Here is a 14,741-nt window from a genome sequence, read left to right on the forward strand (position 1 = left end):
TATTCACCCAAATCAGTCCCTGATTAGAGGGGAACAATGTAAAAATGCAGTGGAACTGGCTTTGAGGTCCAGAGTTGAGTTTAAGGGCTCTAGGGCAATTCAGAAAGCTGATTGAGGACCTTATTACTGATGAATGTGTTGGTTTTTATGACCATGTGTTCTTTGTGCTATTTGTATTTATATTTTGAAGTGTGTATTTCTGTCATTTTTGTAATTCAGGGCTAATCTGTGAAAGCGACCTTGGTCTCAGTATGACTCCTTGATAAAATGTAGGTTAAATAGAAAGAAAATGTATCTCTGCTGTCTTAGTGACAGGACAAGTGTGCAGTTAGAACCCCTCCTCACTCACTCAGGCCAGCATTCCTCTGTGTCAGCAGACACAGGTCTCTCACCCCATCCTATCTTCTCCTTTCCCACCTTCTCTCTCTCTCTCTCTCCCTCCCTCCCAACCCCCTCTCTCGCTCTCTCCCCTCTCTTTTTCTCTCTCTCTCTCTCTCTCTCCCTCCCTCCCTCCCTCCCTCCCTCCCAACCCCCCCTCTCTCTCTCTCTCTCCCCCTCTCCCCCCTCTCTCTCTTTCTTTCTCTCTCCCTCCCTCTCCCTCTCCCCCGCTCTCTCTCCCCCCTCTCTCTTTATTTCAGCTCCTCCAGCCTGCAACCCTATCAGCATTGCTCATACTCAGAGTGTGGGTGGGCATGTGTGGGTGTCAATGGGGAGAGTGTGTGTATGTGTGCCCAGGTGCCAGAGTACGGGCTGAGAGAAATCAGCTCCAGGATATTATAGCTGAAGGAGAGTGGACAGAGCCCTCTGAGGGGGCCCTGACAACTATGGAGCAAACGCATTGAGGGCCCCCCCGCCCCAGAAAGACAAAAAACAGACAAACGGACAGAAACACAAAAAAGGGGAAGGTATCACACAATAATGGTGTCAGAAGAGGTTGTAATCACCTTGTCCGGTGGAGCACCATGGGGCTTTCGTCTCCAGGGGGGCGTGGAGCATCAGAAACCACTTCAGGTGGCCAAGGTATGGCTTCAGTGAAAGATAGGATGGTAAAACTGTTACAAAGGATACATTCTGAATAATTGCAGAAATAAATGGTGGGGGTTGGTTTTTTACGATGACAGTACATTCTATGATATACTCTATGGAGTCTGGAATTAGTGGGATATGAAGGGTTGTGAATGTGGTTTGGATGGAATATTGGCTGCCACCATGGGCAGGGACCGAAAGGCCTGAGGATGACTCATGTGTCTGTTCTGGAATGGGTCTCATGTGTAGACATTGGAGTGATTGATAGAGCTGTTGAACTTTAAAGTTCTACTGCTTGGAATGTACCCATTAAAAAAAAAATCTATATTACTCTGGTCTAAATACTTTAGTATTACTATATTTATATACTGTAGTTTTGAATGTAGTGTTGGGATATGGGGGAGGGAATAGGCAGGGTATATGCAAATTAAATACTGTAATATTTACTATAGTTTAAAAAAGTGGTGTTTTTGCAGAGTTTTTAGCAGATTATACTGTAGTATTTACTATAGTCTTCTCCAGTATACGACAACATTCTATAGTAAGTAATACACATGATCGAGGGATACTACAGTGTGTAGTATGGTATTCTACAGTTTACTACAGAATTCTATAGTAAGTACTGTAGTATTCTATAGTCAACTGTAGTATTTTTTTCATGTGGGTATGTAGCAAAACCCCTCTCAACCTCCCATGTGGTATGTTTTTTTCTTTAATCACCTTTCATATCAGTAGTCATAGATCTTGTGTGTGTAAGAAATAGTGTGTTTCTATGCAGACATATCATTTAGTGCTATGTGGATTTTGATCATGAAGCCCTAATGACATGGGGAAAAAAATATCTAGCTGTAAAATACACATGAAGTACTGTTTTCCATAAAGCTTTTGGTGCATGATTACGCCGATGTGGGACAGATCAGGGTCATCATTTGCAGAAGGTCATCATTGGCACTTGTTTCTGAGTGGCTGGTTCTCAGTCAGTCACTACACACATTCACAAGAGGTTATTCAGCTCATCAAAGTTGTCATAGATACTATACATACAGCATATCAGTTCACAGTTCAGGAAGGATTTACATCAAAGTATTTCTGTTGGATCTATTCTCTGCCCATCTGAATAGAAGTCCTTTTTCTAGATAGGTTATTTTAGTGCATAGTGTACACACACACACACACACACACACACACACACACACACACACACACACACACACACACACACACACACACACACACACACACACACACACACACACACACACAGAAACCACATTTACTGAGTGTTAACTGAGAATAGTTTGCTTTTCAACCTGGATATTCTGGGTTGAGGGGTGACTCACTAAGGTGTGTGTTTCAGCCTAGTGAAGGCTGTATTCTTTGCCAGTGCTCCAAAATAAAGACAAAATACTCTATCTTCACACACATCAATGTAATCACTGATGTATCCAGTTTCTACCAGAGTAAAAGGTTCTTATAGGTCAGGGGTATTCAAATCTTACCCTACGAGGCCCGGAGCCTGCTGGTTTTCTCTTCTACCTGATAATTGCACACACCTGGTGTCCCAGGTCTAAAGCAGTCCCTGGCTAGAGGGGAACAATGTAAAAATGCAGTGGAACTGGCTCAGAGGTCCAGAGTTGTGTTTGAGGGTTCTAGGTCATGTAGCTTCAACATGCACATGCTCTTGAGATCTCATTGGTTGCATCAACATGACGGCCGTACCCTACTTCCTGAATTGCATAATAGAGAACAATATTATTATTAGAGCCCTTAGAATAATGGTTCCTCAAAAATTGTAGATCATAATCCAACATGGAGGTGAGTTGCACAGGAGCTTAGGATGTCAGCTCACCTTATCTGAACAGACAGCTGTGTCTGTGGTGGCCAATCTAAAAGCGTATGACCCCTGACCTCAGAAATGGAGGTGGAATAATCATGTTATGTGTGTGTGTGTGTGTGTGTGCACATGTGAATCTGCACGTGCGTGTGTTTTGATACAGGGGCAGCAGCCAGGAGCTAAGACCACAAGGTGACTGATTGACTTATCAATGTCCCCTTGCTCAAGTAGCAACACAAAGTCAGGGCCACTTTGATAGTTTAGCTAACTGGGACCTGTGATATAATTACGGGTCAACAATGTCAGCCCTGAATATTCTTATAGTGATGAATTGGGTTGAACCCTGTATACCCGGCCTCAGATCCAAACAATGAACACATGCACAGTATTTGTAGCCCTAACCTATTCAATATGCAGATGTTTTCAGTATCATATCCTAGAGTACCCTCTAGGGGTCTAGGATAAATAAATTCCTCTGCAATATACTAGGTACTACTCAACTTACATGTACACAGTATAATAGCATAGGACTGGTAAGCTGCTGCCTATCGGTTGACCCTGTACACAAATAGAGGGAGAGTACATGGGGGAGTAGAGGTGCTGGCTAGCATTTCCCTGATAAAGTGGGTAAGAGGGTTTCACTTCTGCCACAGGTTGTGGGCAATGTCTGTAGCACGTCCAAGCTGTCAGAGCAAGTCATCAAGACTAGACATCAAGAGGGGCTTTGTCATGCTCTCCATGCAGTATCACTTTTCATATAATAGGAGAGATGACAGAGATAAATAGTTAGAGAGGGAGAGTGATCGTTAGATAAAGAGATCGTAATGAAGAGAGAGTATCGTAATGGGTGCTGTTGGCAGTCTCATATTGAATACTGTGTGTGATATTTTGCATCTCTGCTGGTGTAGGTGCGTAAGCGCAGTAAGGCGTGCAGAGCAGGACTGCGGGAGGGTGATGAGCTGGTGTCCATCAACGACCAGCCATGTAGAGGTCTGTCCCACGCCCAGGCCATGACCATAATCGACAGCTCCCCAGGAATACTACACATCCAAGTCAAGAGGTCAGAGAGCAGTTACAATCACCATTGATGGGTACACCTGTCTGTCAGATAACCCTGCTGCTAACACATTGTTTTACATACTATATTAGCATAAAGTGCTACTCCATCATAAAGTTTTACTCCATCGTGAAGGGCTACTTCATCATTAACTTCAGGATTAGTGGGTCCCCTACGGAATGGTTGCGCTAACGTAGGCTAATGCGATTAGCATGAGGTTGTAAGTAACAAGAACATTTCCCAGGACATAGACATATCTGATATTGGCAGAAAGCTTAAATTCTTGTTAATCTAACTGCACTGTCCAATTTACAGTAGCTATTACAGTGAAATAATATCATGCTATTGTTTGAGGAGTGCACAGCTTTGAACATGAAAACGTATTAATAAACAAATTAGGCACATTTGGGCAGTCTTGATACACATTTTTTAACAGAAATTCAATGGTTCATTGGATCAGTCTAAAACTTTGCAGATACACTGCTGCCATCTCGTGGCCAAAATCGAAATTGCAACTGGGCTGGAATAATACATTATGGACTTTCTCTTGCATTTGAAAGATGACGAAAGAAAGGTTGTATTATCTTTTACCATATCTATTGTGTTATATTATCCTACATTCCTTTCACATTTACACACACTTAAAAGAGTTTCCTTTCAAATGGTACCAAGAATATGCATATCCTTACTTCAGGGCCTGAGCTACAGGCAGTTAGATTTGGGTATGGGTATGCGAAAATTGAAAAAAAAAGGGTCTGATCCTTAAGCGGTTTTAAGTTTTACTTAACTCATTACATTTTAATCAATCATTAACTTTTACTCCATCATTACGTTTTACTCAATCATTAAGTTTTAATCAAACATTAAGTTTTAATCAAACATTAAGTTTTACTCAATCATTAAGTTTTAATCAAACATTAAGTTTTACTCCATCATTAAGTTTTACTCCATCATTAAGTGCTAAACCATCATTAATTATTTAACTAGGCAAGTCAGTTAAGAACAAATTCTTATTTTCAATGACGGCCTAGGAACAGTGGGTTAACTGCCTGTTCAGGGGCAGAACGACAGTACCTTGTCAGCTCGGGATATGAACTTACAACCTTTCGGTTACTAGTCCAACGCTCTAACCACTAGGCTACCCTGCCGCCCCGGGTAGCCTAGTGGTTAGAGCGTTGGACTAGTAACCTGGATAAGCCAGAACAGTATGACCAACAATAGTTAAGTAACCGTGAATTTGCTCCTACAGGGCGCCGGCAGGCTTCCAGTCCGTGTTGCTATTGACCCGTGCCCCATCACCCCGTATCGACAAAGAGTACCGAGCCACCCTGCGCGCCATGTCCCCCTCCTCCAGACTGCACCACACAGCCACTGTCATGGAGGTCCCCCATGGCAGGTCCTCCCTCCTATCCCCCATGGTGCGCAGATGCCTCACCTCGCCCCCAGGCAGCGAGGCCTACTACGGGGAGACAGACAGTGACGCAGAAGTGGCGGCCAACGAGAGGCAGAGGAGGCAGAAGCACAGAAATCCCAGCAACTTACCCGGAAAAGCCTTCGGTAGAGCCTCCCCGGAGGGAGGGGAGACCTCAGAGTTTAGCGGCTATGACAGTGCCCCAGATGCCCGGGTTTACCCAGGGCTCCTGGGCCACGGGTTACTGGATGGCAGAGGAGAGGGGGAGGGCCTGCCAGGGGTGGCCCGCAGGGAGGTGATCTTCCAGCCCCCTCCAGGGATGTGGTCCTCCCAGACCTCCACAGAGACATCCTCCATCATCTCCTCGGTTGAGGACCAGGTCTCAGGGCAGGACAGAGTGATGGAGGAGGACAGAACCTTCCAGGAGCCATCCAACGTTGTCCCACTAGTGTCACCCGAGAGGGCAAAGGAGGTCATGCAGCTGAGCTCCCGTAGGCAGATGGTGCCCATGGTGGGGCCTATAGACACCCCTCTGGACGAGGAGCTCAGTGTCACCTACATGGACAAGGCCAAGCAAGCCAGTGAGTAAACAAATCATGACCCATGGGGTGATACGGGATTTGTTACTGTACAAATCATTTGTAATGTAATGGCTAGTTGAGGTTGTCACTGCATAACAAATGACATTGTCCTCTCAGGTAAAGGCAGAGTGTTCCCCATGAGGCAGCATTAGTCTGCAAGGGGCCATTTTGAGGCGGTCCCTTCTATGTAGAACAGGGGCTATATTTGTCCCCTGGTTCAGTTGCCCGGTAACCTGAGCACTGCATGTATGAACTGGGAAAAGCATTTCCATGCAGCTGCTATCTGGTATCAAATAGCAGAGTCCTTCTCCCCTGTCTCACTTTCCCTCTTTGACCACTTTTATATATCACTTCTGTCCTTCTCCTCCACTATATTCCCCTCCATTGTTCATGTCTGGCTACATCTCGCTAAGACTGAAATAAAAAACAAGGGTAGGTTTAAGAAAAACATACATATTTACATGTATAAGTAAGACACGTGTAAAAGTGAGTAAACAAAATATGATCACATTCCATTCATACACATATGAATATACAAAATACACACACGTGGTGTCTTTGGCCGGATGGTTAGGCACCGATACACCAATAGCTAATAATAGTGAGGCGGGGTTGCCCTCTGCTCTGATCAGTCTGTCAGGCAGCTGATGTATGGACCAGTGACCTGGGCTAACAGCTGAAGAATTCATGTTTGTGTATCAGAGTTTAAGAGGTTTGCTATGGGATGACGTTTCGTCACAGATGTTTCAAACGCTACACTTAGTCCAAAGGAACACAGAAATGTATGGTTTTCAGATAAGGCCAAGAACGGATCAGTAAAATGAATCAATTATGTCGGCGTGAGAAAACACATCAGCCACTAAAACTCATTTTGAAAAGCCACCTAAAGCAGGATCACATAAGTAGCTGGAGTCATTTGAGTTTGTCAAGCAAAGACGATCCCTGGACAGATGGACTAAATGGCAGATTAAAGGGAAATTCCATAAATTAAAGGGAAATTCCATAAATTAAAGGGAAATTCCATATATAAAAATGCTTTGTTACAATAACAGAGAATCTCTGTTATCTACTGTAGAGTATGTGATCATTTCATACTTTATGCCAATAAATAAACTCCTGACAAAGTACATAAATGGAAAATCATTACAACATGTCCACCTGTCAGTCGTCAACTTCAGGACAGGGAGGGCTGAGACTATTCGAAGAAGTTGCTTTTTTAAGAAGTTATTGAAATAAAATGCCATTAATCCCTAGGTGTCCCTAATTACAGGTTCACATTCACATGTCCTGTTCAGGGACACTGCCGGTGACAAATTAAATAACAAATCCTTACATGGTTGGGCACATTGGGATCATAGATTTAGCCTACCTACGCTAATTAAAACCATAACAAATTAATTGAAATGTACAACCTCTGCCTAGATGATGGGACTTTCTGTTAACACTTTTTGATATTTGATGAAGTTAGTAGCTGGGAACTAGGGATTTTTCCATTACCTTGATTAATGTGAAAAGCCTGTGGCTTGCTAGTCATTTGACCAAATGTGCTCTGGTAGCATCTTAGAAGATGGATGCTTGTTAAAGACTCTCCCTGTTGTTTTTAGAACCTGGTGTCATGCTGAGTTCTCCATTTAAAGGTTACATCTGGTCATTCATCACTAGTAAAAAAAAATCCCCCTTTACTGTCGTCAATGCATCAAAGTCCACCCTATAAAAGACTATCCTGTGGTCTTTTTGTGTATATTATGTTAGATTCAGTTCCAATTTAAGTTATTAATCAGTTCAGATGAATTATAACTCCTATTAAAGAATTGAAAATACATTTCATCCAGAGCTTTTTAAAAAATGTAGCGACTGGACTGAAACCAGAAATGACCCTAACCAAGATGACATAGAAACAGTAATGGCATTTCTACAGAAATGCCCACCCTAAAACATGCTCTCTGACCCCTACAGAACTGAACCGGGGTGACACGGTTCAAGACAAAAAGGTGAAGGAGGCCAGAACCAAGTGCCGCTCTATCGCCTCCCTTCTGACAGACGCCCCCAACCCCAACTCCAAGGGCGTGTTGATGTTCAAGAAGCGCAGGCAGCGCTCCAAGAAGTACACGTTGACCAGCTTCGGCAGCGTGGACGAGGACATGCAGCACAATTCCCCAGAGGAAGATGGTCTCTTCCCAGGAAGCGAGTCGGAGTTTGATGAGGATGGCTTCTCGGCCGCCCCCGACACCACCTGGGACAGTGACTACCTGGATGCGCTGGAGAAGAGGGCGACCGCAGGTGGAGAGCGAGGGGACGGGGCAGAAGATGCCCCAAGTCCCGGCCTGAGTGACATCTCTGGGAAGGGCGCCCAGCTGTTTGAGCAGCAGAGGAAGAGGGCGGCCGAGCACGCCAAGAAGGTGGCTGCCGCCCAACCTCAGATAAGGACCCAATCACCAAACCAATTACAGATCCAGGAGCAGCCTCAGCCATATGCACAGAGCCAGCCCCAGCCAAAAACACAACCACAGATGTACCAGCCTCAGCAGCCTATGGCACCACCGTCCCCTGTAGCCTTCCAGGAGGAGGCTCGGTCTGTGGCAGAGGGGCCTATGGCACCGGCCCCAGCTGCTCCTACTGCCTACAGCATGGCTAATGGAGACGTCGCCTACTCTCCAGTGAGCACGGCTGGCGTGATGATGTCACCCTTGACTGTGGCACCCAACCCAATCACCACCCAAGTGTCGATCTTAACCACTCACATACCTCCACCCCAAACACCGCTGCCAGAACTCTCCTCCAGCTCTGTTCTCAACAGAACAGCCCGCCCCTTCAACCCAGGGTTCGTGACCAACCGAGCTGCCACCGCTCCTGTTGTGTTCCGCCCCGTCATCACCAAAAGCGCCCAGCGCCCGGCGACCTCGGTGTCTATTGTAGGACCTCCCTTCTCCACCTCATCAGAGCCGCCTCCAAGTGGTAATCCCGCCTTCTTCTCTCCCCCGTCCTCTGTGTCCAGAGGACCCTTCTCCACCTCAGCCTCAGCACTGGCGACTCATCCTCGTCCTGCCTTCTCTGTGGAGAACCTGGCAGAACCACCCATGCCCTCTGTTCCACAGGCTTCCTTCACAGCCATACCTCCACCCCCAGCACAATTCTCAGGTGGCCCCATACCCTCACCTCCAGGATCATTTGCCAATGTACCCTCAATTCCACCCTCATCACCATTCTCAGGTGCACCCATACCCCAAGCCCCAGTCTCAGTGGCTCAATCAGCCCCAGCTCCAGTGTCTTTTAACCCCATACACCAACCTCAAGTTTCTGTTGCCCAGATGCCACAAGCTTCTGTATCAGTTGTCCCACTCCCAAACCCCACAACTCCAACACCTATACACAGATCCCCCATGTCCAAGGTCCCACCTGCCCCTGGTGGTCGTACCGGCATCCTCCTGGAGGCTCGTCGGCGCAGCGGCAGGAGGCCCATGTTTCGAGTACCTGCTGAGAAGAAGAACTCTCCCAACCCTGACCTGCTGAACATGGTGCAGAACCTGGATGACAGGCCCCACTACAGAAGCTACTCAGAGAGTGTGATGGGCTTTGAGTCTGGTGCAGAAGAAGACCAGGGTTCTGAAGTCTGCCAGGGAAGGATGCCTCCACTGGTGGCCCCCAAACCTAGGGTCATCCACGAGGCCCCTCAGATCCCCCAGGAAGAGGGCAAGGGGGCTCAGCTGTTTGCCCGCAGGCAGAGCCGCATGGACCGGTATGTGGTAGACACTCCACAGGAGACCGCCTACCGGCATGAGGTCTCCCACCCAGGGGTCGGGCCCCAGGATGCTCCCAACCCCAATATCAACTCACAGTGGAAGTTATCCCCCAACATCCGCGCCCCCCCGCCTATTGGCTACAACCCTCTGCTGGCCCCTTCCTGTCCTGTGGGGCCACAGAGAGACACCAGCAGGTCTGACAGGGGGGGAAAAGGAGGCAAAGGAGGGATCGCCTTTCAGAGGGAGGGAATCAAAGCTCTGGATTTCATGAGAAGGCAGCCTTACCAGCTCAACTCAGCTATGTTCGGGGGTAGTGTTGCCAAGCTGTCGGCGATTCCCTCCTACCAGGACCAGAGGCAGCAGCAGGGAGGGTACACTACTATGGTGGGCAGCACCATGACCCCTCCCAGACAGATCCCAGTCAAAGCGGCCCGTGTGTATGAGATCAAACGCTTCTCCACACCCACGCCCATGTCAGCCCCGAGCCTGGCCCCCACCGTGATCGCTCCTCGCTCAGCCACAACGCTGGGAGAGCGCCTGACCCGCTCCGATATGTTCTCCCCAACCCCTGCTCCTCTCTCCCCACCCCCTGCCCCTTTCTTTGCCCCAGCTCCTGTCTCTGCCTCACCTTCCGTCCTTGCTCCTACCTATTCAGGGGGCCTGCCTAGACTGCCCAGAATCAATGTTACCCCTGTCCGCAACCCCATCCCCATCCCAGCACCCTATCCTGGAGTGTCCTACAGTGGGCTCCAAGGAGCCAAGCAGTTTCAGAGTGCCCCTGAGCTTAGTTTCCTTGCTAACCTTCCCACTCCCCTAAGGGCGAATGCCATGCAGGCGCCAAAACCCCGCTTCATCGCCACCAAGGTGGGTGTCCAGCCGTGTGTGTGGAGACCAGGTGCCATGTGATCAGGTGGGAGTGGGAGACCTTGTCTGTCACTAAGAACTGGACACATCTCAGCCATAAAACAAATATCTGCAAAACAATAAAGTAATAAGGTGGTCAAATACTGATCAATGAGCTTGTTCAGTACCTAACAAAAATGTTTTTACGAGTGCCTTGCAAAAGTATTCATCCCCCCATTTTTCCTATTTTGTTGCATTACAACCTGTAATTTGAATTGATTGTGAAGTGAAATGAAAAAAAAATAACTACAAACGGAAAAGTGTTGCATGCATATGTATTCCCTCCCTTTGCTATGAAGCCCCTAAATAAGATCTGGTGCAACCAATTACCTTCAGAAGTCACATAATTAGTTAAATAAAGTCCACCTGTGTGAAATCTAATTGTCACAGATCTGTCACATGATCTCAGTATATATACACCTGTTCTGAAAGGCCCCATAGTCTGCAACACCACTAAGCAAGGGGCACCACCAAGCAAGTGGCACCATGAAGACCAAGGAGCTCTCCAAACAGGTTAGGGACAAAGTTGTGGAGAAGTACAGATCAGGGTTGGGTTATAAAATAAATGGAAACTTTGATCATCCCACGGAGGACCATTAAATCCATTATTAAAAAATTGAAAGAATATGGTACCACAACAAACCTACTAAGAGAGGACCGCCCACCAAAACTCACAGACCAGGCAAGGAGGGCATTAATCAGAGAGGCAACAAAGAGACCAAAGATAACCCTGAAGGAGCTGTAAAGCTCCACAGCGGAGATTGGAGTATCTGTCCATAGGATCACTTTAAGCCATACACTCCACAGAGGTGGGTTTTACAGAAGAGTGGCCAGAAGAAAAGCCATTGCTTAAAGGAAAAATAAGCAAACACGTTTGGTGGTCGCCAAAAGGCATGTGGGAGACTCCCAAAACACATGGGAGAAGGTACTCTGGTCAGATGAGACTAAAATTTAGCTTTTTGGAAAACGCTATGTCTGGCACAAACCCAACACCTCTCATCACCCTGAGAATACCATCCCCACAATTAAGCATGGTGGTGGCAGCATCATGCTGTGGGCATGTTTTCCATCGGCAGGGACTGGGAAACTGGTCAGAATTGAAGGAATGGTGGATGGTGCTAAATACAGGGAAATTCTTGAGGGAAACCTGTTTTAGGCTTCCAGAGATTTGAGACTGGGATGGAGGTTCACCTTCCAGCAGGACAATGACCCTAAGCATACTGCTAAAGCAACACTTGAGTGGTTTAAGGGGAAACATTTAAATGTCTTGGAATGGCCTAGTCAAAGCCCAAAACTCAATCAAATTGAGAACAGACCTCAATCAAATTGAGAATCTGTGGTATGATTTAAAGATTGCTGTACACCAGCAGAACCCATCCAACTTGAAGAAGCTGGACCAGTTTTGACTTGAAGAATGGGCAAACATCTTATAGAGACATATCCCAAGAAACTTGCAGCTGTAATTTCTGCAAAAGGTGGCTCTACAAAGTATCAACTTTGGGGGGTGAATAGTTATGCACACTCAAGTTTTCAGTTTTTTTGTCTTATTTCTTGTTTGTTTCACAATTAAAAAAGATTTTGCATCTTCAAAGTGGTAGGCATGTTGTGTAAATCAAATGATACAAACCTCCCAAAAATCTATTTTAATTCCAGGTTGTAAGGCAACAAAAGGAAAAATGCCAAGTGGGGTGAATACTTTCGCAAGCCACTGTATTAAGTGTGTTGGATTGTAATCATTTGAAACCCACACTAAATGAATGGTTGATTGCTGAAACTCAGAAATGTGTTTCCATTCATTTGATTATTTTCAACCCTTTGGTTTGTGCAGGTAATTGGCTATCAAAACGTCACTAAAACTAGCCTCATACGAACCATCCTACGAATCCTACGAATCACCAGGATGGTTTGCATGAGGTAAACTAAGCACTATGATAGACTTTAAATCATAGCCATCCATGTGATTGCAGTCACAAATGAGCTTGCTTGTCGCACAGGCTGTTGCTGACGTGTGTTTATCTGGTTTGTCTGTTGAATCATTGTCTATCAGGACATTTGAATAGAGGAATTTGGTTCAGTCACGTCACACATACACAGTCGTCTACCCACTGTATGCCTGTCCTGGAGGAGGTTGTGTAAGGCTTATCTTTCTACACAGTCAGCTAAATACTGTTTAAAGGGCCATGGTAGTGAGAAAGTCTGTACTGAATTATTCTTTGAAACTTGAAATGTTGACATGTAGGATTTATTTTAAGAAATATCACAGGAGGATTGCTGAGTTCCTGTGTCTTCCCTCTCTGATGAGAGGACAGAGGAGGAAGAGGTGAGGCTAACACAGAGAGTGGTGAAAACAGGGGGGGTCAGAGCAGCGCTGATTCAATGTGAGCACCATCAGACGAGTGCCAAGCACCATGATGCTTCACTCAGAGGAAACCACTGACATTTGGACCTCTCCAAAAGAGGTCATTGCTAATTTTTCATTGGGCAATGGCTAGGTCTAATATTTAATGGATCTAGGGCTGGGGCTCCCTTCCAGTCCGCTTAAGCCCTCCTTGGAAGATGAGAGGAGGGAGAAGTTCTGTTAGACCTCTTTGCATTCTGAGTGTTTGTGTTGGTGGTCAGATCCCTGGCTCCCAGTGGTCAGCGAGAAACGCTATCTGTTTTGGCTGGGCTCGTAGTCAACAGGTGTCTTGCTATCCTGTCACTGCCTATTTGCAGAGCTGATCAGACAGCGAACCGAACTGGATGAACACATTAACCTAGCACTTCCCAGACTAGTGTGCCCTTTCTGGATGTCTGGTGTCCATGCCACCGCTCAAGTTGCATTAAAACAAATGACACTAATGATGGATGTGTATTTTTTTTATTTATTGTGACTGAAGTGTTAAAAACATGAGAGGGGCTGTGGATATGGAAGCAGCAGGGACATATGGTCCCTGCCAAATGTTTTAAAGGGGTTTGGTTATAAACCCAGAGTCAAGGTCCTCACTGGCATTTAGAGGAGGGGAGATATGTCAAAGTGTGAAATGAGAGAATCTTTAGTTTGGATTTGTCAAGGATTTCCCACAGCCGTTAGAAATGACAAGAAAGTGACTAGGAAAGCCTGGGTTCTGAGGCCTAGTGAGGGAGGAGGATAGAGAGAGAAGAGGGACAACCACATTGGTGCCTCTGAAACATGGAGGTGATCAGGTAGTGTATAAAATGGGAGAGTTGACAGAGAATGAACCCAATCATGAATGGGACCATAACCGTTCATATTATTCTAACCCTGAAAACAGCTGATGGCAATTAACTGCAAATACATACAGGCTTTTGGATATGGATACGACCCCCATTCACTGACAGGGTTCATGACTACCTTTCTTATGGTGGTAAATGGTTGTTATTTTTAGTTGTTTTTCAAATTTATAAATCTAATTGAACCCAACAGGGTTGTGTTGTGTTTATGTCATTATGGGTTTTAAAGTATGCAATATGTTGTGCATATGTGTAAAAATACAATAATAGACTTATAATTTGAGTGTGAAAATGTCTGTTAATAATGAAGCTGCAGTAAGAGCTTTTCACTGCCTGAGAGATGAGCCATTTTTAGAGGAATAAAACATAGACATGTCTCCAATTGTCTGAATCATTTGATTCCACACTGCTCCCTGTCGTTCACTGTGTGACACTGCAATTACCAGATACACAATATTAAGGTACGACAGAAAACCAGTCTAGAACAGGGTAGAAATCGACATGCAAACACAATGCCTTGTTTCCCCAAAACAACACATTTTTATCCAATTCAATTACACCATCGGAGTATCTATCGTCTGTCTGTCTGTTTTAGAGAATGCCCATGTGCTATTCAAAACATTTACAGTAAACCCAATTATAACACAGATTCTACAGCCAGAAATGTGTCTTTAAATTGTAAAAGGTACATGCTACCTACCAACTGAATAGAATTAAGATAAGAGTTCAAATGAATATCAGTTCCAAGAAGCCAGTACAAAATCAGACTTTTCCTTGAAAAACAGGGACTTGGTATAGAGAAGTGTGGGGACACGGTCTCCCAAAGGAAGGGGTTAAAATAGCGACCTTACTCCAACACCTAGCAACCTCAACAAGAGGGTTGGACCTCTTTGCATAACGTTTAAGGTGTTGGGTTGAGAATTCGCTGGACCTGGGTTCAAATCCTGGTTGGGGC

The 14,741-nt window shown here is 45.7% G+C and overlaps 1 protein-coding gene across 1 annotated transcript; it reads left to right on the forward strand.

The window, feature by feature from the left end:
* The first annotated feature begins 656 nt into the window (after positions 1 to 656).
* Positions 657 to 14,168, forward strand: LOC109899676 (synaptopodin 2-like protein). The gene is made up of 4 exons (XM_020495110.2): positions 657 to 1,020; positions 3,769 to 3,920; positions 5,167 to 5,909; positions 7,866 to 14,168. The coding sequence occupies exons 1-4, from the start codon at positions 919 to 921 to the stop codon at positions 10,553 to 10,555; spliced, it is 3,687 nt and encodes a 1,228-aa protein (XP_020350699.1). The 5' UTR covers positions 657 to 918; the 3' UTR covers positions 10,556 to 14,168.
* The last annotated feature ends 573 nt before the right edge of the window (positions 14,169 to 14,741 follow it).

Source organism: Oncorhynchus kisutch, linkage group LG11 (assembly GCF_002021735.2).
Source record: "Oncorhynchus kisutch isolate 150728-3 linkage group LG11, Okis_V2, whole genome shotgun sequence".
NCBI lineage: Eukaryota > Metazoa > Chordata > Actinopteri > Salmoniformes > Salmonidae > Oncorhynchus > Oncorhynchus kisutch.